Genomic DNA, 23,358 nt, shown 5'->3' on the forward strand with positions numbered 1-23,358 from the left:
ATTTGTAAGTCATGAGTTCGAATCCTGTTAGGGATTTTATAATTTTACCTTTCCAAAACATTTTAAAACATATGTTTTGGTCAAATATTGTAAAATTAGAAAATATTAAAACAGTGAAAGTATTTTGATAACAATGTACTTTTATCCACATTAATATTGACAGGTGTCCCATACAACATTAATTTCTTAGCAAATAACTATATTTTTTGTAAGATGGTCTTTGTTTGTGTACTTTAGAGACTTAAGAGTTGGTGGACTAATTGAAAATGACTTATAGTTAGGTCTACGGTGGACTAATTGAAAATGACTTATAGTTAGGTCTACGGTGGACTAATTGAAAATGACTTATAGTTAGGTCAACGGTGGACTAATTGAAAATGACTTATAGTTAGGTCTACGGTGGACTAATTGAAAATGACTTATAGTTAGGTCCACGGTGGACTAATTGAAAATGACTTATAGTTAGGTCTACGGTGGACTAATTGAAAATGACTTATAGTTAGGTCCACGGTGGACTAATTGAAAATGACTTATAGTTAGGTCTACGGTGGACTAATTGAAAATGACTTATAGTTAGGTCTACGGTGGACTAATTGAAAATGACTTATAGTTAGGTCTACGGTGGACTAATTGAAAATGACTTATAGTTAGGTCTACGGTGGACTAATTGAAAATGACTTATAGTTAGGTCCACGGTGGACTAATTGAAAATGACTTATAGTTAGGTCTACGGTGGACTAATTGAAAATGACTTATAGTTAGGTCTACGGTGGACTAATTGAAAATGACTTATAGTTAGGTCCACGGTGGACTAATTGAAAATGACTTATAGTTAGGTCGACGGTGGACTAATTGAAAATGACTTATAGTTAGGTCTACGGTGGACTAATTGAAAATGACTTATAGTTAGGTCCACGGTGGACTAATTGAAAATGACTTATAGTTAGGTCCACGGTGGACTAATTGAAAAAGACTTATAGTTAGGTCTACGGTGGACTAATTGAAAATGACTTATAGTTAGGTCTACGGTGGACTAATTGAAAATGACTTATAGTTAGGTCCACGGTGGACTAATTGAAAATGACTTATAGTTAGGTCTACGGTGGACTAATTGAAAATGACTTATAGTTAGGTCCACGGTGGACTAATTGAAAATGACTTATAGTTAGGTCTACGGTGGACTAATTGAAAATGACTTATAGTTAGGTCTACGGTGGACTAATTGAAAATGACTTATAGTTAGGTCTACGGTGGACTAATTGAAAATGACTTATAGTTAGGTCCACGGTGGACTAATTGAAAATGACTTATAGTTAGGTCCACGGTGGACTAATTGAAAATGACTTATAGTTAGGTCGACGGTGGACTAATTGAAAATGACTTATAGTTAGGTCCACGGTGGACTAATTGAAAATGACTTATAGTTAGGTCTACGGTGGACTAATTGAAAATGACTTATAGTTAGGTCTACGGTGGACTAATTGAAAATGACTTATAGTTAGGTCCACGGTCAATAGGCTTATGTGAGACCGACCAATGTATGATTTCTGGCGATAATGCTAATTATGAAGGACGTTGTGTTAGTACTTATTTTAAAAAAAACGGAATTCGCCGGGCCCTCTCCTTGTCAATATGAATCTAAAAGATCCTATCAGTGACCTTTAATTTTATTTTTAGATATGTTTGACTACATATGAACAACCGGTAGTTGATCTAAGTTTAAGGTGGTCAAGCGCCGTAACACCCCCCCCCCCCCCGTTTTTCTTTCTTTCTTCGATCTATTTAACCAATAATTTTATTTTTAGATATGTTTGACTGTATGAACAGCTGGTAGATGATCTAAGTTTAAAGGTGTCAAGCGCCGTAAAATTTCCCCCGTTTTTTTCTTTCTTTCTCCGATCTATATAACCAATACACTGACATATTATATACAAATTTCTTTATCTTTTTCATCTCTCTTTCCACAAATGTACTTTCTTTACTCCTTTTTCTCCCTTTCAATTTTCAAAGAACATGCGACAGTTTTATCAATAGCTTTATTTTCTGTCATTCTGCTATAAACTTTGTCTTTTTTCTGAAATTATAAAGCAGAGAGCAAAATGCACATCCAGTTTCGCTACTTTGAATACACTAAGGCCAAACAAAAATACGTTTATAGGCACCCTATTATTCCTTTAGTTCGAAAATGTATGAAGGCCATTTTACAAAGCGTTTGTATAAGCAATGCATGTTTGCTATGTCCTGGATAAATTTACATGAAGCGTTTATAGCTTTACTTCTAAGCTGCGGGTCTTCAGTGAGTTTTTGGTAAAAGTGTGGTCTTTGTCAATTATTGTGTAAGCATAGTTTGTCACATCTTCGCCAATTATTATGTAAGCAACGTTCAACAAATCAAAGATAAAACTTAATCTCGGATTCACAAATATCCTTGAAAAGTTCGTCCACATCTGAAATATTTTCCACAGAAAACTGCTGACAGAATTCATCCATTTCAACAACACATTTTCCTTCCAAACTCCTCATAAGTTGAGACAGAGCCTCGCCCTTGGGTGACCCACTAGCCATTAACTCTCGCGCTTTCTCGTGATACTTGTAGAGAACATGGCGCTTGTCGTCTTTGGAAAGAGAGCGGGTGTAATCACCAATGTCTACATTGTCAGAAAACATGAAGGGTTTGAAGACGGATAAACTCGGACAGGGAGTACCTGTGAACCAATGCCTGTCGGGTAAACCAGCAGACGACAGAATAGTCACGTGACTTCCGGTTGTTTGTAGCAGACGACTGTCCTCGATCGCCATTTTTCTTAAAATTTCAAACATATCTTTGGTGGAAAACGATCCTACAAAAACATTTGTATTTCTTAATATAAGGTACATTTTCAATAGGATGTCGGTAGCCATTTTAGAGTACTGAAATTATATATAAAGGATTTTGATGTTTACCTTGGTTCGCGATATTCTTCAGCAGGTCACTTCCGGTACTGCGACGTTCTGTGGGGTTCGTACAACCGATCTCAGTTGGGGGGTCGTCTCCAAACGCGACAGCAAAATCTACTGGTCCCTTTTCTGAAGACCAGTGTCCCGACGTCACGCTTTGTTCTTGGAGGTTTGATGACGTCATGGTATAGTCCGTAGATATTGAGAGAGAATTTGAAATAGTGCATGTGCCCTCTGGTAAAAAGATTAAAATTAATTAGCTCCCCTATAAGCTTATAACGGACTGTCTGTCTGGCATAACTTTTAAAACTTATCTTTATTTCAAAGGAATAATTTTCTATCCTTCTAGCGGAAGTTTTACATTTTATTTTAATTTTACATTGTGCATGAAATTTGGTTTCGTCTGAGTGGAATAATTCCGTAACAACGTATAACAATTACCGATATTAGAACAATTTTACCAAGACCTTGGACTTTCAGTAGGACGTAACTATCAATTAGAACCATTTTACCAAGACCTTGGACTTTCAGTAGGACGTAACTATTATCAATATTAGAACCATTTTACCAAGACCTTGGACTTTCAGTAGGACGTAACTATCTATTAGAACCATTTTACCAAGACCTTGGACTTTCAGTAGGACGTAACTATCTATCAATATTAGAACCATTTTACCAAGACCTTTGACTTTCAGTAGGACGTAACTATCTATTTCTTGCGTCAAAACAAGTTAAAACTGACGCTGGTTTCATGTGAAATATGCACCGATTGCGTAGTCTTTGCTCAAAAGCCAGACAAATCTAGCAATGGCAGAGTAGCCTTCAATGAAATAGACAGGCCTACGCCACATTGCTGCTTGCAGCAACTACCCAAAGTCCAAGCTCTTGTTAAAATGGTTCCAATATGCAAAGGAATTCTGTAACAGCAATGGGGGGAGGGGGGGGGGGTCAATGTACGGTAAGCTAACTTTTTGAATTTAATAATAATACTTTTCCCGGGATGGGACCGGACTGCCCTAACGCCCCTCTCTAGATCCGCGCCTGTTACACCTGCATTCACCTGTGATTTGTTTTGCGACCCATGACTTCCCGGCACAATCCACCACCCACGCCTCGTCTCTGTCTGCGATCAGGAAAACGCCACAGTAAGGCCGGGGGTTGTCTACTCCAAACCTCCCTCCCTGCCCATTCTGATCTATCAGTGACGTCACAGTCAGAACAGCGGACTTAGCGGAACCCGATCTTTCTAGAATCAGTCTGAGAAAAAAGTCTTCGTTTGAAATCATTGGTATTTTGAATGTAAATTTGAATACAAAATCCACTGAAGTTTAATAAAAACTATAAAAATTAAGGAATTTGGACACTGTAATTGATCAAATTCATAACTTGTCAAGACACGTCTCACGCGTCTAGTGATTGATAAAATCAACAAAATAAATACATGTTCTTATTTGGCAGAACTGATGTACATGTATAACATGTGTTTTTATAACTTTATATTAAGAATAAGTACTTGAAGGATACAAGTATTAATAAAGAATAATACTGACACTGTGCGTTTCTAAGAGGTTTCTACACAAACTTCTTAATGGATTATTTTTTATTTAAAACATAGAATTGGTGAAGTATTCCTATATTCCGTAAAGAAACACAAAAAATGACCAAGTTCACCGGAAGTAGACTGTTCACCTAGTAAGATCGGATGGAGTCAGCATGTTTCCTTCTAAGCTGGATAACTTAGTGAAAACGGAAGTATATCCTGCGCAGACTCCCTGGTCGTTGGCTCCCATTTCCGCTCCCCATGACCCCGCCGTCTGGCTGAGAACGCATGCGTGGGTTCTACTGACTTGGTCTATTTCTAACATTGTCGTCTTAAAAATTGATTTGTTGGAAAATCATTTAATGTGATATCTCATGTTAATTATGTTTAATCATGTAGTAAAACATGTGTTATCATTATTGTAATTGTATACAGATAATACTACATATTCATAGCGTTATCATGTCAATTATTCTGTTAATTGTACCGAAATATATATTTATGATAAACTTGTTTTCATTAAGAAGGACATATCTGACGAAAATTTCCTCTTTATTTTATCCTTTTATCAACGAAAGAACAAAAAAAAATATTAAAAACATAGGAATAAATAAATATGGACTATGGTGATGATAAAAAATGCCTCTCAGTTTTGCTTGGAAATATAAACCTTGACTTTACTTCCGGTTGTATAATCTGCGCCTGCGCAGTAGATGACTTGTTGTACGTCCGTTGGTGGTTGATTGGCGTTTTTTCCAAATATGACGCAGTCTTTGGTGAATGGGGTGAGCGCCACAAATATGTCGGCCATCTTGATCTGCAAGGAACACAAGAAAATTAAATCGCATTCAATGACAACTTGATATAGAATCCCCTTTAAATTGGCGGAACAATGCTTTCTGTAAGACAACTGTATAATTTGACTGGGCAAAGATAGAAAAACGTATGTTATATATATACTCGTATGTCACCGGGTTCACAGGTGTGTGACTGTCTGTCAGTATATCGGGTCTCGTGCAATAGCTCAGTGGTTAGAGCGCTGGCACGGTACGCCAGAGACCCTGGGTTCGAGTCCCGATTGAGACTTGACTTTTCACCACCTGTGACATTTGGCGCCCAACGTACAAAATCCCACGGTCACTCCCTCGGAACATGTTTCACAACATTTCCTTAACTCGTAGATCGAGTTCTACTCGTAAATTCGAGGACGAATTTCTACCAAGAAGGGAAGTATGTCACCGGGTTCACAGTCAATATATCGGGTCTCAATAGCTCATTGGTAAGAGTGCTGGCACGGTACGCCAGAGACCCTGGGTTCGAGTCCCGGTTGAGACTTGACTTTTCACCACCTGTGATATATCTATACGGTGTAAGTCGAACGTGTACACTGTCAGCTTGTTACCTTTTCAATCAATTGTTAAATATTTGGCATTCCGTACATAGATAAATACAACCCCTTCCCAAATAAAAAAAATAACACAATTGTTTGAATATTCGACAGACGTATATATGTACAAGCTTGTACAACGACTTATTACACATCATGTACGTTAATTGTTTGTTTAACGGTGCTTAAGCTAGCTTTATATATATATATATATATATATATATATATATATATATATATATATATATATATATATATATATATATATATAATAAAAAATAACAGAAAGCCGATTCAAAACTCTACCGGTTTCATTATAATCTTCAGGAGTATAAACTCCTGAAGATTATAATGAAACCGGTAGAGTTTTGAATCGGCTTATAATGAAACCGGTAGAGTTTTGAATCGGCTTTCTGTTATTTTTTATTATTTAATACTTGTGTGGATTAACTTTACTCATTTTGGATTATATATATATATATATATATATATATATAGCTTAAGAAATAATATCTTAAAATATTAGACAGATCTGATGATTTGTTTCTTGACCATCCGGACTCCTTTTATATCTCTGTTTGTCTGTCTCTCTGTCTGTCTGTCTCTCAATTCTCTCTCTCATTTATATCTCTCTCTCTCTCTCTCTCTCTCTCTCTCTCTCTCTCTCTCTCTCTCTCTCTCTCTCTCTCTCTCATTCTATGTAGTACTTAATTGTATACGTTTGAAGCAGCATGCCCGATTTCAGAAAAATCAATCCGTATAATTATATTAATCAGTGCGAGCCCAGACTGTAAAGATCGATATATTTATGCTGTGTCGGTCCTACACAATCTAGACACGCTGAAGTGAACGAAGAGTGCAGGTGCCCAAGCTGTCTGCCCTAAGCTTGTTCTGTTGAACATTTTACAACGAACGACCTTATGAAATATCGCGAATTCCTCTCAAATTGTTGGCACAGTGAGAGAAGGCGCGTGTTGGTGGTGGTGGTAATGGGGGGGGGGGGGGGGCTTTCCGGGGCTATCGATGTCTATAGATACCCCCCCCCCCCCCCTAGTTATCTCATCATGTCGTATGCTAACAATATGATAATAAATGAATTGATATCAAATACATCCCATTTCTGCAACAACAAAAAAACCCCAGTTCATTGATTCAACAAAATATGTCTACCTGTTCACACACCTGAAATGTTCATTCACCAGGTGAAAATGAGTGGTTAATTCAATATCTAAATCTCTCCCGTGATGTTGAATATTAGCAGATATAAGTATATATACTTACGTTATGTAATCTTCACGACAGCTGTATGTTAATTCTTTCCCGACGAACTGCCGCAGTCAGAACAACGCATGCGCCAGTGTTGTGTATTGATTGTAATTTTACTAATGTTGATATGAGAGAGAGAGAGAGAGAGAGAGAGAGAGAGAGAGAGAGAGAGAGAGAGAGATACATAGTTAAAATTTATTGATTTACGACTAAATTGTTTTTATTTTTTTTGTTTTGTGCTTCGTGCTTATATCATATTATGAGTATTTGGCTATTAAAGTTATAACGTGATTTTGCATTAGGTTATTCTTTCGTAATTTAATAAGTTTTTTGGTTCGGCTATAGACAATCAAATATAGTAATATTATATAGGAGTATTCGTTGTTAACTACATTTCACTGAAGTTAGTATTTTTTCTATGGCAGCACCTCGCCTTTTTAATACGTACTATAATATAATGACAATACAATTATATTACATTTTAATGTTATAGATAATATTTGTTTTTGATAATGAAAATATTTTTATTTTCCGAGTTTTTTCTTCGCCTCCGAGATTGTGTAAATTATTATGTCTAATCACCGCACAGTTTAGTAATATCATTAATTTTGATAAATTCATAGATCCCTTAAGTTTAATTCATTATTTAACTTGTGCGTATTATTAATCTTTTTGTCCTTTACCAATTTTTAATCTAAAGGTAAAAATTATTCCATGACAAACCAGACATGTAATAATTTTTAAATTTAGATTACAAAGTTACAAATTAGTAAACGACATTTTAGTAATTGATTACTAGAAGTTTCTGAACATATAGACCCCCCTCCCTCTCCCTATCTCAATTGATGTAAATTCTGATTTAGAAGTGATGTAAATATGATATATATTGCATGGTTTGAATAGTATTATCACCTTTTCTTTGAATTATGTAAATGCAAGAAATAATGTATTTGAATTACTTTTTAATAGGCTTTAAGAAACAAATTTAATTAATTCACATTTGCTTCTTTTGAATAGTGGCAATTTGTCTTACAATATACAAACTGCTTTATTTTTTCAGCAGTCCAAATTTGGAAGATTTAATATTCAATTTTCTTTTGGTATTGCTATTTTTATACTGTATTTCAACACTATTTACTAACGTCATAAATTCGCAAATACTTTGTAAATGCATATTTATGAATATTACTATTAATATATTACTTTTAATATATTGTTTATTTTATCATTTTAGGAGGGGAACATGTAAGTTGTAAGATTAACTTGTTTTCAATCCTCAATGAAATTTGTTCGAATCAGTAGGTTTCGTAACACACGAATGTGGCGTCTTGGGACAATCGGGTGTTTATAATTTTTTCTTAAACTTAAAATGCTTATTTAAAGCCATTTTTAATCTTAATAGTATAACTACCTGCTTAGAAATCGCTTATTTAACAGAATTCTGTGCGACGACCGTACTTTATTTCTTATAAACAACACCCTATCAATATTTGATTGAAGTAATCCTCTTCGGCATCGATCCGTTCTTTATTTTTTTGAGTAAGCATGTGGAAAATTAAAAATGTACATAAAGCAGTATCGCTAAATATACAGATTTTTAAGGTATTTTCTTCTTTATTTGTTAATATTTACATTTTCAAATTTCTTTGTCTATGATAGCATTATGAATCCATCAACCCCAACACCCTATAACTTCATAAAATTTGAGTGACACAAAATGGTTGTCTTATAGCATAACCGAAAAATAGTCTTGTCTGTGCCGCGTAGTAATACATAGCATGTGCCTCATAAAAAAATACTGGTTTTAAAATAATGCTGTTTTAAAGTGTACAAATTGGAAGTAATATAAATATAAGTAATGAGGAATCATTCTCTGAATATTATGAGGTGGTAATTTCAGTCGGAGCGTGGTCAAATCTATCATAAAGCCCTTCAGGCTTTATTGGATTTGACCACGCCCCTACCGAAATTATCACCTTATAATATTCAAAGAATGATTCCTCATTCCTTAAAGAAAATCGGTTGTAGTTCATAACGTTTTGAACTGACAGGCCGAAACCTATGCGAATGCATTCGTTTTACTTTAAAAAACTTCTTTCAAATATATCTTGTTTAGCTGATTAAAAGTAATGTACTAGAGTACCCTTCACATACATGGAGAAATCAGCTGGTCCTTCTGTGTTCCTTTCTAGTCGACAATATTGGTAATTTACGTATTTTAAATAACTTTTTGTGGATGATTTTAAATGATTCATTGTTTTAATGTTTTCAAGAATTGAAATTCTATCACAAAAAAAAAACGTGAAAAAGATTCACATGAAAACCAAAATGAAAATGTACATTTTTTCAAAACTTTCCTAAATATGATCTTGCATAAGTTATTTCTGCACTAGTGCCGGGTGATGTAGGGCACCCATTAGGAGACCACATCAATTAACACGTCAATTTGAAAGACTAAAATAGTTTCAGAATTATTGAAACTTCAAAGAGATAAGAAAAATCCCCAAAAATTCTTTATTATAATAGCTTCTCGGAATTTGTCTGAATATATATATTTTTTGTTTCTTAGGTGACCTTTTCTATTAAGCACAGACGTGCGTTCCCTTTGTTGGAACCTTGTTAATTAAGGCTAAAATTTATACAAATCATTCTTATCAAAACCAAAACGCTCAGCAATGCGTAATGTGCACTCTAATGTTGAAATAGTAGTAGCTATTGACGAGATAAATGTTGCATTTTACTCGCGGAAAATGTCCAAAAAGTCTTTGGTTTTTTTTTTTGACGAATATGGTTTTGAGAATTTGCTTAATGTGGAATGAGACACATCCATATTATGACGTACTTCATATCTAAATAAACAATAAAATCAAGTATAATTTAATAATGTTTTTCTTTCCCAACATTGTTACCTAACGGCGTAGAGCGATGGGTTAGAGCAGTAACTACGAATGTGTCATGAGATCGAATCATGGTGGGGCTTTTAAAAAGTTCACCTTTCCAAAAGTTTAAAAAATATATATTTTTTGCTCAAATATTGTAAAATTTTGAGATTCTAAACCGATAAAAGTATTTTGTTTATAACTTACTCTTATTCACATTTCATGATATCGACAGGTGCATGTAATTTACCACCTTTCCTCCTTTTTGTTTGCAATAATGTAGCACTCTCCGAGAGGGGAGGTTACATTATTGCAGCTAGGGAGGGTGAGGTGCCCGGGATGGGTCTCGTGGTTTTGGTTTCTCCCGACCTAGAAGAATGTTCTATACTCAGACAATGGGTTTGCGAGTTTTCTTCTCGTGGATCCATTCATAACTTTAACAAATTAAAAAAGCTACCAAGGAATATTGTAAACGAACCAATAATTTTTAAAAGCAACGCTCAGACCCAGATTTTGTTTGGAACACGTGTGAAGGACACGTTGCTGATTTGTTGGGGTGCCGCCGCAAATGATCTATTCTTCCATGCTGTTGTCCAATGATCTATCCCTCTATTCTGTTGACAAATGATCTACATGTATCCCTCCATGCTGTTGACATCTACTATCAGGATTTGCGTTTAACTTGGCACCACCCCCACCCCCACTCCCCCAAAATGAAATAATTCAATTCAATTATTGACCATGCAATTAAGGACCCTTAAAGGGCAACAGAAAAATTGTACATTGTATGTTCATATTTCTCAATAAACACATGTATACACAAGAGGGAAAGAGTTGTATGATACTTATCTTTAAAATTATGAGAGGAGATGCTAAAAAACCCTTTAAAACCAAACAATGTCAGACATCAAGAAAATAAAATAGGTCAGGGTTTCCAAATGGAGACCCCAAAACAATTTTTTTCGGTCGGGATCGGAGTAGGCGATAGATCACGTGACTGTGACGTCACAGTAGTGGTGTCGACCTTGGTTAGTATCCGATCCGGTGAAGATTATGTCGATGTTTCGGACGGTATCCTCTCGTCTGCTCCGCCAGCACAAGGTAACTTAAGCCACTCATTGAACAGATTCTTGTTTCTGTTTTAATTTGTTAATAAACTAAATTGAAAATGGCAACAAAAGCGACGAAAAACGAAAGTATATCTGAGATCCAATGTTGTAGAGTGCAAGGTGCGATTCTTTCAGGTTGTTTTCTAAAAGTATTGACCTGTACACGTTGATAACACGTTGATTATGATTGATGTCCACGATGGGTTCGAAAACTGGGATAATACAATTTGCTGTTTTCGTGTAAAACGCGAAAACATATATAATGAGTTCGAATTTCCTCAGCTTCAACTCGCCCATTATTTTTGCATCATGTTGTTGTTTGTTTGTTTTTGGAAAGGGTGGGGGATACCATAATGATTGATAATGTGTCTTTGAAGTGTTTAGTAATGTCCCTGCATAGAGTTCCCCATGTGTCTGTAACTGACTTTGAACCACAAAGCCTTGGTGAAGGGTGGGCGATTATAGAAAATGCATTACCATTTGTTTCATCTCTTGAAATTAAAGAAATATATCTTTCAGTTATATTAAACTGTTAATGAATTTTATCTTCCAGTGATATTAAACTGTTAATGAATTTTATCTTTCAGTGATATTAAACTGTTAATGAATTTTATCTTTCAGTGATATTAAACTGTTAATGAATTTTAACTTTCAGTGATATTAAAATGTTAATTTCTTTCAGTGCGTGCATCCAGCATGCTTCTATGGAACACAGACTTCTTCATCGTCAACAGTAAGTAAAGAATTACAGTGGTTTCATTCATATTCAAGGGTATCAATTTTTGTGGATAAAAGTGAAAATCACAGTTTCAAGTATACGTTAATTAGTGGCCAATGACCCTATTAATCAATACAAAATGTTCATGGAAATTGCACTTCCATGAACATATAATTTCGTGGATCAATGAAATCCACAAAAATTGATATTCAATGAATATCGATGAAACCTCAGTATTTACCATTTTATTTAAAAATCTCAACTTGTGCTGTAGAGTTTTTTTTACCTCAGTCTAATTATCCCCCTTTTGCTGACACTTGATCTCGGTGAGGATACTGAGAAGTAACAGAAAATTTAACTGGGAAAATAACATTACCACTACAAGCTTTAAAATCCTTGTAAACAAGTCAATAACGCTTTTGATAAATTATATGTATCATCTTAGGCCAGCATTTTTTTATTTTTAGGTTTACAAACCCGCCGCTCGGTTTTCTGAGTTTTTAGAAAAAAAATAAAATTACAAAAAAGATCTTTTTTTTCTCCCCGACAGCAATTTTTTTCTAGTAGGAAAAGTGTATCGTCATTGTTATCACAGAGGTATAAAATCTGCTCTTTTTGTGTCATGATAGCCTAAAAATTTCTTACGCATCTTTTTCTCGTGCTACATTCTTCAGAGAAGCTTCTACAAACACTCTGCTGTAAGTTTCATACTTTGAAGTTTTACCGACAGTGTTGACCAGTGGCTAGACGAGATAGTCACACCTCACTGAACATGGCTTCGATAGTTACCTGTGCAGCTGTTTTCAAGTACATCACTGTAAAATTATTCCCTTTCTTTTTGTGTTGAATTGGCCCATATGTATTCATTGGCTTTTTTAAAAATTTATTTTACAGAGAGAGAGAGAGAGATGTATTAGAGATATTCTGCAGTAACTATTCTCATGAACACATTTTAAAGTAACCTGCCTAGTGAATTAAAAAAAAAATCATATTATTGTTTGTGTATTTTCCGTTATTTTCAATTAAAATTTACCATTACATAATTAATTGCATAGTTGTACTTTGTACATGGAAATTCAACAGGATAAAATACATGCACACATATAGTTGCAGTGATTTTATAGAGTCTGTTCACATTCACAATGTTATGTTTGAGTTTTCTCACATGTAAACACCCAAACCAATTTTGTAAAAAAAAAATGTGAGAGATCAATGAAGTTGAATATTTTTTAACTGCAGAAAACATGAAAGTAATAAATATTTTGTATATTAATAATTGAATACTAATATCATACACGGGAAAACATTACTTTATGTACATAAAATTTAGGTTGTTTTTTTTTTTAAATGAAATGTTGACATGTCCTACAATAGTTTGACTGGTAACTTTGAATCTTGGGCTAGTAACTTTGTGGTCAAATTTTGTAATTGCACACCCCTGACATTGCTATATGTACATGTAATATTAAAGCTGTATGTCTAATATTCTATTGTACTATTTCAGAGATATGTTACACAGATGACATACTTTTCACATGCTACACTTGATGCAGTTACACACCACTATCATGAAGTTGTCATTCATTATATTAATATTAGAATAAAGATGATGTCATAAAAGGTTTTTTTCTCCTACACAACTTTACAATTTTGTGGTTCGTAAACCTAAAAGTAAAAAAATTGTAGGTCAAAAGAGATTTTTTTTTTTATTTTTTCCTCCTCCTACGGAACTTTATCATGTTGTGGTTCGTAAACCTAAAAATAAAAAAATGCTGGCCTTATAGTTTTGATGTATCATCATTTGCAAATAATCCTGTTCATATATTGATGATTTCAACTACAAAAAGATGTTATTTACTGGTATATCAAAGCCTAAGTGCTGAGAAACTGTTTTACAGAAATTGAATCTAGAAAGTGTGACTTGAAATACATGAATTGATAATTTCATGTATAAAAAAAGAAAGATGTTGAAAGTAATACTATTCAACTCTGTCTCATTAAATCTCTACTGATAATCATGATAATCTTTCTTACATGATAATCTTACATTGAATATTGCATTGCATGGAAAATTTTGAGAAATATTTTTTACAAAATGCTTTTACAGAACCTTAAAGAAGTCTTGACGGTAAAAATTCCTGAAAAACAACAGGAAGTGATTGCATTCCGCAAAGAGCATGGCAAAACCAAGGTCGGGGAGGTCACAGTGGACATGGTGAGTGCAGAAAGGTCACGTGAAAAGTTTGAATCTTAATTATGTGTTGCTGACAGTATACACAATTTAATGAGGAATATATCCTGCTAATTTCAAGGTTTTTTTTTTTTTTTTAATTTTCGCTCACATGTATGCATAACTTCAGATAAATAATAAAAGGTTTATGAGACTTAGAAAATAATAAAAGGTTTATGAGACTTAGAAAGGTGTAACTTTGATATCACAATTTCAAAATATTTTGTAATGCTGCTGATTCTTTGAATGTAGAGGACACATCCTAGCAACTGTGTTCATTTCAAGCTGTGCAGTTTCCATATGTCTGACATTTTTTCTCTTCTGGCCCAACAACTTTCATAATTTTAATCTTATGAAGTTAAGTTAATGTCATACAGCATTTATTTTATTACCAATCTTACTGCTAAAACTCTGTTTAACAGAAGTTCAGCTTTGAAGATTAGATACTGGTGTTTGTAGCGGAGTTACCCACCACATGGATTTTTCCCAATTTGAGTTGCCTCCAGTAATTACATTGAAAGCAACGAAACAAAAAAAAAGAAAAAAAAAACCAAACCAGCAACCAAGAAAATCACACAAAAAATTTATGTTAACACATTTATGGCATTTTTTTTACTTTTATATTACAAAATTTGTATTGGTAAGCAAAATCCTTATCTTGAACACAACCAATAAAAAAAACTGTGCCACGCCCCCTTTATTTCCCTGAGTGTTCTAACAAAATATCAAAGCTTTTAAGGGTTAGATATCTATTATATGCATACACACAAATTATATTCCTGTCAGGTTAAAGAAGGTAGAGTAAGAAATAAATTCTTCCTGGGATTCTGCACTTCATCAATCATATCTAATGTATTTCATTTAATTTTTATGCAGGAATATAAAAAATGCCCTGCTTATTACATGATATGTGTTTTAAAAAACAATTTTAAATCATTAGAAGAGTTTGACCAACATATCCTAAATCTTATTATATGGAAGTGTAATGTTTAGAGAGGTCTTGTAGTTTTGATATTGTAAACATGGACTTTTTGACAAGACACAGGGTTCTGAATAATTTGCGGTGTCAGACCATTTAATTAAAAAAAAGAACTTTACTGAGCTTTGTCCTATAGTCTAAAGTTTTTTACTTTAAGTCTTAGAAAGAAATGACTTCTGGAGTTCCCAATTTTTTTCTGTATACAGGTGACACTCGATGACTTGAACTTCGATCGCTCGAAGTTCTTGATCTCTCGAAGTGAACTCACGGTCCCCATTTTTTTCTCTATATAACTAAGCAAATTTGCTCTTGATCTCTCGAACTCCGATCTCTTTAAGTTCTTGATCTCTCGAAGTAAAACCTGGGTCCCGTTTTTCATATTTCATTGTTTTTCACCCTTGATAACTCGAAGTGGTTGCTGTGTTCACATGCGGCCGACAAAGCGTATAATTATAGCTCCGCGTGGACCTTACCTGGATGGTTGAGTGAACTCCTGGGGGCTAGCGTGGTAGTGTTAATTGGTTGATTACGTAATTGACACTACTCCTTGCCTCCTCCAAAGGGTAGATAGGTAATTTGTAACTGATCTATTAATTTCAACAACCTGTGAAAGTTACGGTAAACTGCTCTGTATTAAAAATAGTCTAACGTTATGATTAAGAAAACATAATATGCTTAAAAGTTTTTTAACGTGAAAAAATATAATTAATAACCACACAACTAAGTTCTGTATTGTTTAAATTGAAGTAATGTAGCAGAAAATACGATTGAAATCATGTCAGACTATCCTTCCATGTTATAAATATAAATTTCCGGCTACTATAATTTTAGAACCAAAATGACCAGAACAAAAATTTCCGGATTTTTTTAAAACTTTCTATCTCTCGAACTCTTGATCTCTCGAAGTTTAATCATGACCCCCTGAAGTTCGAGTTATCGAGTTTTACCTGTATTAATAATAAATCAAAGTACTGAAGAACTGACGGGAGTTGATTTTGTCGATGTTTATTAATTTTAAAATCAATGATATGTTATTTTGCATGACAAGTACATGTTTACGTAGTTTCTAATTTGAATTACGCATATTTTTATAATACGAATTTTTGAACTTTTTCGACTAGAATGTCGAGAAACCTCCATATGAATCATGTTAAATAAAATATTTAAAGATAAAATTAATTCAATCAAACTATGTATCAGTGGTAGAAATATTTCTCGAAAATTGTATGGATCCAAGCAATTATTTTATATTGAACTCTAGTCTCGTTCAACCAAACGCTCGGCAGACACCGTAAATCTCCGACAAGGGTTTACGGAGACAGCCGAGCGTCGAGTTGAACGAGACTATATTGAACTCTGGCGTAGGAATACATACGACTACAAAAAATATTTAAATTGTTCGTACCATTTAAAATCTGACTATTTTTAAGGTATTTGTAAATAAGTTTCCTTGAAAAACAATACTTTAGCATACATTACATCGAATTCATCAATTATTTTCAAGAACTAAGTCTTGTCAGGAGCAATGATTTATGCTCAGGTCCAAACAATGTTTCACTTTCGGTTTGTCCGAGTGACTGCATAGGAGAGTTGATTAAAAATCAACTCCCAAAAACCAATCATATCTGGTATACAGGAACCTTTAATGCCTGGCATACCTGTATCCTTGATCTGCATACCAGTGTCTTCTTACTTGTATCCTTAATCTTCCTATCTGGATCCTTGATCTTCCTATTTGAATCCTTAATCTTCCAATCTGTATCCTTAATCTTTCTTTCTGGATCCTTCATCTTCCATTCTGTAGATACATTTGACTGTATCCTGTATTATTTTATCTGTATCCTTTAACTTTTTATCTGTATCCTTAATCTTTTAATCTGTTTCCTTAATCTTATACCTATATCCCTAATCTGTATGGTTCCCGTGTCTGTTATGTAGATGTACGGAGGGATGAGAGGAATCCGGGGACTGGTCACAGAAACATCTGTCCTTGATCCGGATGAGGGTATACGATTCCGTGGTTACAGTATCCCAGAATGCCAGAAACTGCTTCCGACGGCCAAAGGAGGAAAGGAACCTTTACCGGAGGGCTTGTTCTGGCTGCTAGTGACCGGGGATGTCCCGACCCAGCAACAAGTGGAGGCCATCACTAGGGTAGGTACTGTCACCTGGAGGCATCCACGATATGAGACTGATTGAGGCTCTTTTATCATGAGAATTCAGTAGTCTGTTTCCTTGAGACCAAGGCATTTATGTTTCTGTGCTTTGTGAAGGGTGAAGTTGAATTTCTTGTTGTTGATAGATATATCTCTAAGAGAAAGAAATGATCTATAAATCTTCAGTCAAACAAACAATTGTTTGTGATTACTTTTGTTGCAAAAGAGATCAAGTGTATCTGTGGTAGTCTTCACCAGTATACGAAATGTAGAGCTATATTTGATTCAAAACATCTGCTAATGTAGTAATGTACAATATTTATCTCGTTTCTTTCAGGAGTGGAATGAAAGATCTCCTCTCCCCAACCATGTGATCACCATGCTGAACAACTTCCCCCACAATCTCCACCCCATGACCCAGTTTAGTGCCGCCATCACCGTTCTGAACAGCGAGAGTAAATTTGCCAAGGCTTACTCAGAAGGAGTCAACAAACTGAAGTACTGGGAGGTAAGACTGTTAAACGGAGGATTTATCTTCTTTTAGTCTACTGGTAGTCAATGTTTTGTCTACTGGTAGTTAATGTTTTGTCTATTGTCTACTGGTAGTCAATGTTTTGTATTTACTGTCTCCTGGTAGTCAGTGTTTTATTTACTGTCTACTTGTAGTCAGTGTTTTATTTACTGTCTCTACTTGTAGTCAGTGTTTTATTTACTGTCTACTTGTAGTCAGTGTTTTATTTACTGTCTCTACTTGTAGTCAGTGTTTTATTTACTGTCTCTACTTGTAGTCAGTGTTTTATTTACTGTCTACTTGTAGTCAGTGTTTTATTTACTGTCTCTACTTGTAGTCAGTGTTTTGTCTATTGTCTACTGGTAGTCAGTGTTTTGTCTTTACTGTCTCCTGGTAGTCAGTGTTTTATTTACTCTCTCTACTTGTAGTCAGTCTTTTGTCTACTGTCTACTGGTAGTCAGTCTTTTGTCTACTGTTTGTCTGCTCTGTTTGAAGTCAACTGTCAACTAAGTCAATTTTTTGTCTACTTTCTGTGTATTTGTAGTCAATATTTTATTTACTGTCAGTCTATTTCTAGTCAATATTTTATCTTCTATTTCTAGTACGTTTACGAGGACTCAATGGACCTAATCGCCAGGCTGCCCACCATTGCTGCCATTATTTACAGGAACCTGTACCGCGCCGGGACCTCCGTCGGTGTTGTTGACATGGACAAAGACTGGAGCTACAACTTCACAAGCATGCTGGGATACGATGAGCCCGATTTCACTGAACTCATGCGTCTTTACCTCACCATTCACAGGTGTGAGAGAGAGAGAGAGAGAGAGAGAGAGAGAGAGAGAGAGAGAGAGAGAGAGAGAGAGAGACAATAGAACAGTTACAGCTTGGTCACTGAGTGATATATTTTATATAGACAAATTCTAATAAAGCTGCTTCTGTATTTATACAGTCATTGAAAGATAATTTTTGTTTTTTTATTTCACGATTTTTAGACAATAAAATGAAGTCTTTTTTAAATGATGTTTTTGTTTTCCAACTCAGAGGGAAATGGCTTTCCACTGTTAAATCATTCTATATATGTACATTGATGTTTGATTAAAGTAACAACATTCTATATAATTATTCCTGTCCTGCTGACTGTATATAGCTGTTTGGTTTCAGTGACCACGAGGGGGGTAATGTGAGTGCCCACACCACCCACCTGATCGGTAGCGCCCTCTCTGACCCCTACATCAGCTTTGCCGGGGGAATGAATGGCCTCGCTGGACCGCTCCATGGACTGGCCAATCAGGTGAGAGGTTACATATGACATTGGAGCAGACATATTACTGTTTGTTCAATGTTCAACATTTGTCAAGAAGACCTATATCATATTTTATGGCTTTAAAACTGAAATGCCATTATTTTACACGTTTAATGATCTACTCTGTTTTGCAAAAACCTAAGGATCCTCCACACACCCGCGGAAAATTTTGCATACAAGCCCGTTCTTTTAAAATACTTGAAGATATGGATTTTTAGTTTGTGTTCAACTTGAAAATGAACACAAAAACTTTCAATTTTGGGGGGAAATCAACTTTTCAAATTTTACCGCTCTTCATAAAAAATAAAAATTCCTGCAGTATTCGAACTCGGGACCTGGGGTTGGTAGTCCGCCGGTACATCCGTTACGCCACGGAGAAGGTAATCAAACTTTGGCGATATAAACTGTTTCTGAATGCATTGAAATCGCCAATTTGTGATGTACTGTCATAAAAAGTAGAAGTCACGGGGTGTCGAGGATCCTTAATACATGCTATATGTTGTTTTGTAATGATGAAGATTATGAATTTGATTAAGAAATACACATTAAAGAGGAACTTTACTGGTACATCAGCAAAGAAAATTGTTAAATCATGTAAATAAGGAATAACTTGATTGATAAACTGTAGAGTCTGTAACGTCATTTATTTATAACCGTGCCCGGCGTTTGTTACAGGAAGTCCTCGTCTGGTTGACCCAGGTCCAGAGAGAATTGGGAGACTCTGTGTCCGACGAAAAACTCCGTGACTTTGTCTGGAACACGCTACAGTCAGGAAAGGTAACCCTGTTTTGTTTTGTTGTAAATGAAAACTTAACATTGTTAGTTGAAGTGAATACTTATCAAAGAACCCATTGTATTTCCTTACACATTGGAAGTAGTTAAGCATGTTTTACAATCATTCGTGTTCTCTGATTTAAAGACTTGCTCATATATTAGAAATCAGAGGGAAGATGAAGCATACAAGAAAAATAAGAAGTGAATTGTTTTACATGAGAGAACACTAATTTATGTGCACCAGACATGATAGATTTGTTTACAGTATCAGTACATAATTGACTCCTGAAAAGATGGCTTGCTTTTCAAATGAAAAATTGAGATGAATAGAGTTTTGCACAGCTATTTGTTAATGCTGTGTTACAGGACTTGGAGAAGCGTTATAACTTAATTGTACATATTTTGCTGACGTCTCCTTACAGGTGGTTCCTGGGTACGGTCACGCGGTGCTGAGGAAGACAGACCCCCGCTACATGTGTCAGAGAGAGTTCGCTCTACAGAAACTTCCCAACGACCCCATGTTTAGACTTGTCTCTCAGCTCTATAAGATTGTCCCCGACGTGTTGTTGGAGCAAGGAAAAGCCAAGAACCCCTGGCCCAATGTTGATGCTCACAGTGGTGTCTTACTGCAGGTATGTTGTCTCGTATACTCACAGTGGGGTCTTACTGCAGGTATGTTGTCTGGTATACTCACAGTGGGGTCTTACTGCAGGTATGTTGTCTCGTATACTCACAGTGGGGTCTTACTGCAGGTATGTTGTCCCGTATACTCACAGTGGGGTCCTACTGCAGGTACGTTGTCTCGTATACTCACAGTGGGGTCTTACTGCAGGTACGTTGTCTCGTATACTCACAGTGGGGTCTTACTGCAGGTACGTTGTCTGGTATACTCACAGTGGGGTCTTACTGCAGGTATGTTGTCCCAAAGGTTCTGGAATGGGTTGTCCTGAGGGTTGTTTCTTTGTTAAAGCTGTTATGTTTAGATAAGGTTTTTGTGCCTGGACATAAATTGGAATTTGTTAAAGCCATAAAGTCAGTATTGATTTAAAAGAAGTTCACATGTAGAATTTGATCCTTAATAAGATAATTTCAAGATTTAATTGCCTTGTAATTCCTTATATTATGCGAGTACCTAATTCTTAGATCAAATTGTTTTCTATCAAATCACAAGAATATAAAATCGCAAATGCGGAAATTTTCTCTTATATCTTTAAGTTTTCAACTCTCTGAAAATAATGGCAAGATTTTAGAATCTGCAAAAGGTGCTTCTTGCGATTTTACAATAATATTAATTCCTGGCATTTAATTAGGAATCTAGAGTATCACTGCATTGCTTAAAATCTTAAATGCTAACCTAAGTTAATGATAATTATTCATACTGTAGTATAGAGTTTATTTAAATGCTTTTCTCATTAGATAACTATTCTATAGTAAGACTCCACAGCTGATGTTTGTCTTCATCTAGTGAAGTCGCCATGCGCCAACAATTTTACATTGTTATCTTTATCTTGATAACTATGCAAATTGTGAAACATCTTATACATAAAATAAACTTGCAAAGCAATTGCCAATTTTTACTTTGTTGCTACAATCTATTTTGTATTTATTACAGCACTATAAGATGACCGAGATGAACTACTACACAGTCCTGTTCGGAGTTTCCCGCGCCCTCGGATGTATGGCCTCCTTAATCTGGGACAGATCTCTTGGACTGCCGATTGAACGTCCCAAGTCGTTCGATACCCCCTCACTTAGGAAACTAGCCAGCCAAGCTGCCAAGTGATGGACTAATTAATCAATTAACAATACAGGGAGTGATTGGGGGGGGGGGGGTGTAAGGCCTATGTTTGATAGGAATTGTTAATGTATTTTGTTAACTCTTCTTTGATATTTATCTGTGTAAAGCTGTACATTTTCTGTTCTTTTGATAGTGTCTGCAACAAGGTATGGAACAATCTGATAATGTGAATATTTACAATGAACTAGAGAACCTGTGTATGTCCCGTTTGTTCAGTAAATGGATGTAGATTACCAATCAGTCTGTATGCAGTGTTTGTTGATTTGTGGCTTTACAGTCTCTACACACCATGGCTATTTATTGGAATTCACGATCTCAGGACAAAGATGTTAACTTCTTCGGATGTAATGAATACCCATGATGTGTGTCGGCTGTGCTATCTATCAAAACAAGCTTATGTGCCATGTAATACAGAGTCATCTTGTAGCTTAACATTAATTTACTAATTAAAAGAGGACATACTTTTACATAAATATGCAGATTATCATTTTAAGTTAACATTACCATCCCTATAGTGATAATGATGTGATTACGAAAGAAGAAAAACCTTTAAAAAGCTTTGTTGTTTTGTTTTTCAATAATATTAGTCTGATACTCAAATGTGTTCACACAATGGAAAATGATGCCCTTGTCATTTACACTATGTAGGAACTTGTTCTGGTGCTGGACACTAGAGATAGCCTTAATCATCACTAAAGATGTTCAAAACCAGAACACGGTAAAATATGTTCAAAACCAAAACACGGTAAAAGATGTTAAAATCTGGACCAAATTAAAGATGTTCAAAACCAGAACATGGTAAAATATGTTCAAAACCAGAACACAGTAAAAGGTTATCAAATCTGGACCAAAGTAAAGATGTTCAAAATCAGAACACGGTAAAAAGTGTTCCAATACTGCAACATGGATAAAGGTGTTCATTACCAAAACCCAGTAAAAGGTGTTTAAGACCAGAGAACGGTAAAAGGTGTTCAAAACCAGAGAACGGTTAAAGCTGTTTAAAACTGAGAGTAAACCAAAAGTAAAAGCACAATAAAAGAGAACCCAGTGAAAGAAGTTATGATCTTTCTTACAGTAAACACATATTTTGGTAATATTACAGAAGCTTGCCAATTGTCTAATATTTTGGCTACAACAGTATTTAATAATTTTCCATGCAAACCAGTTATCTTAGAAACTTATTTAACCCAGCAGAATTGGTCCCTTTTTAAAGATAGAAGTAAAAAATTCAAAGTAAAAAAAATATCTTCTGTATGTAATTACAAAACAAGAGGCCCATGGGCCACATCGCTCACCTGAGGAACAATAGGTATGATAAAATCAGCTCAATGGAGTCATAATACAAACTATCTGGACAATATACAATATATTCATGTAAATCCTGTATAAATAAAATCCATTTTCCCCTGGATATTCTTATGTTTAGTCCCTTTTCTAACAGGATGATTTTATAGTCATATCATGTGTTGAGTATTGCAGTTCTCAAAAAAATCCCTAACAATAGTTTATATATGGGATATAAACGTACAGTAAACTCTCAACCTTCTCGTGAGGCCAAAGAATTGTCCTGGGGCCAAAGTCTTAACAATTATAAAGAATCATCTGGCTGATTAGTTTCTGAGAAGATTTTTAAAGATTTACCCTGTAAATTCCTTTGTTAAACTTTGACCCCCCCCATTGTGGCCACACCCTACCCCTGGGGATCATTATTTTCACAACTTTGAATCTACACTACCTGAGGATGCTTTCACACAAGTTCCAGCTTTCCTGG

General features: G+C 35.1%; 2 protein-coding genes and 1 long non-coding RNA gene across 3 annotated transcripts; 2 read left to right on the forward strand and 1 right to left on the reverse strand.

Annotated features, from left to right (window-relative positions):
* Positions 1 to 2,017: 2,017 nt before the first annotated feature.
* Secernin-1 (secernin-2) lies at positions 2,018 to 7,273 on the reverse strand. Its single transcript, XM_034462448.2, has 6 exons — positions 7,146 to 7,273; positions 5,148 to 5,294; positions 4,627 to 4,808; positions 3,998 to 4,194; positions 2,944 to 3,171; positions 2,018 to 2,840 (listed from the first exon to the last, which is right to left on the reverse strand). The coding sequence occupies exons 2-6, from the start codon at positions 5,286 to 5,288 to the stop codon at positions 2,392 to 2,394; spliced, it is 1,197 nt and encodes a 398-aa protein (XP_034318339.2). The 5' UTR covers positions 5,289 to 5,294; positions 7,146 to 7,273; the 3' UTR covers positions 2,018 to 2,391.
* Positions 2,741 to 4,625, forward strand: LOC136272089 (uncharacterized). Its single transcript, XR_010709995.1, has 2 exons — positions 2,741 to 2,871; positions 4,553 to 4,625. It is a non-coding gene; the product is annotated as an uncharacterized lncRNA (long non-coding RNA).
* Positions 7,274 to 10,969: 3,696 nt separating the features above from the next.
* LOC105328869 (citrate synthase, mitochondrial) lies at positions 10,970 to 22,144 on the forward strand. The gene is made up of 10 exons (XM_034462447.2): positions 10,970 to 11,110; positions 11,801 to 11,851; positions 13,944 to 14,051; positions 16,984 to 17,199; positions 17,539 to 17,709; positions 18,315 to 18,514; positions 18,874 to 19,003; positions 19,691 to 19,792; positions 20,212 to 20,421; positions 21,402 to 22,144. The coding sequence occupies exons 1-10, from the start codon at positions 11,063 to 11,065 to the stop codon at positions 21,570 to 21,572; spliced, it is 1,407 nt and encodes a 468-aa protein (XP_034318338.2). The 5' UTR covers positions 10,970 to 11,062; the 3' UTR covers positions 21,573 to 22,144.
* The last annotated feature ends 1,214 nt before the right edge of the window (positions 22,145 to 23,358 follow it).

Source organism: Magallana gigas, chromosome 10 (genome assembly GCF_963853765.1).
Source record: "Magallana gigas chromosome 10, xbMagGiga1.1, whole genome shotgun sequence".
Lineage (NCBI taxonomy): Eukaryota > Metazoa > Mollusca > Bivalvia > Ostreida > Ostreidae > Magallana > Magallana gigas.

Bases quoted from the DNA above. Each gene is read 5' to 3' on its own strand.
- LOC105328869 (XM_034462447.2), top strand. From the start codon at position 11,063: ATGTCGATGTTTCGGACGGTATCCTCTCGTCTGCTCCGCCAGCACAAG. The intron at 11,111-11,800 runs GTAACTTAAGCC...AATTTCTTTCAG, and splicing joins GTCTGCTCCGCCAGCACAAG to TGCGTGCATCCAGCATGCTT. The intron at 17,200-17,538 runs GTAGGTACTGTC...CGTTTCTTTCAG, and splicing joins AAGTGGAGGCCATCACTAGG to GAGTGGAATGAAAGATCTCC.
- Secernin-1 (XM_034462448.2), bottom strand. From the start codon at position 5,288: ATGGCCGACATATTTGTGGCGCTCACCCCATTCACCAAAGACTGCGTC. The intron at 4,195-4,626 runs GTGAACAGTCTA...CTTTTTTCTCAG, and splicing joins ACTCCATCCGATCTTACTAG to ACTGATTCTAGAAAGATCGG. The intron at 2,841-2,943 runs GTAAACATCAAA...ATGTTTTTGTAG, and splicing joins GAAGAATATCGCGAACCAAG to GATCGTTTTCCACCAAAGAT.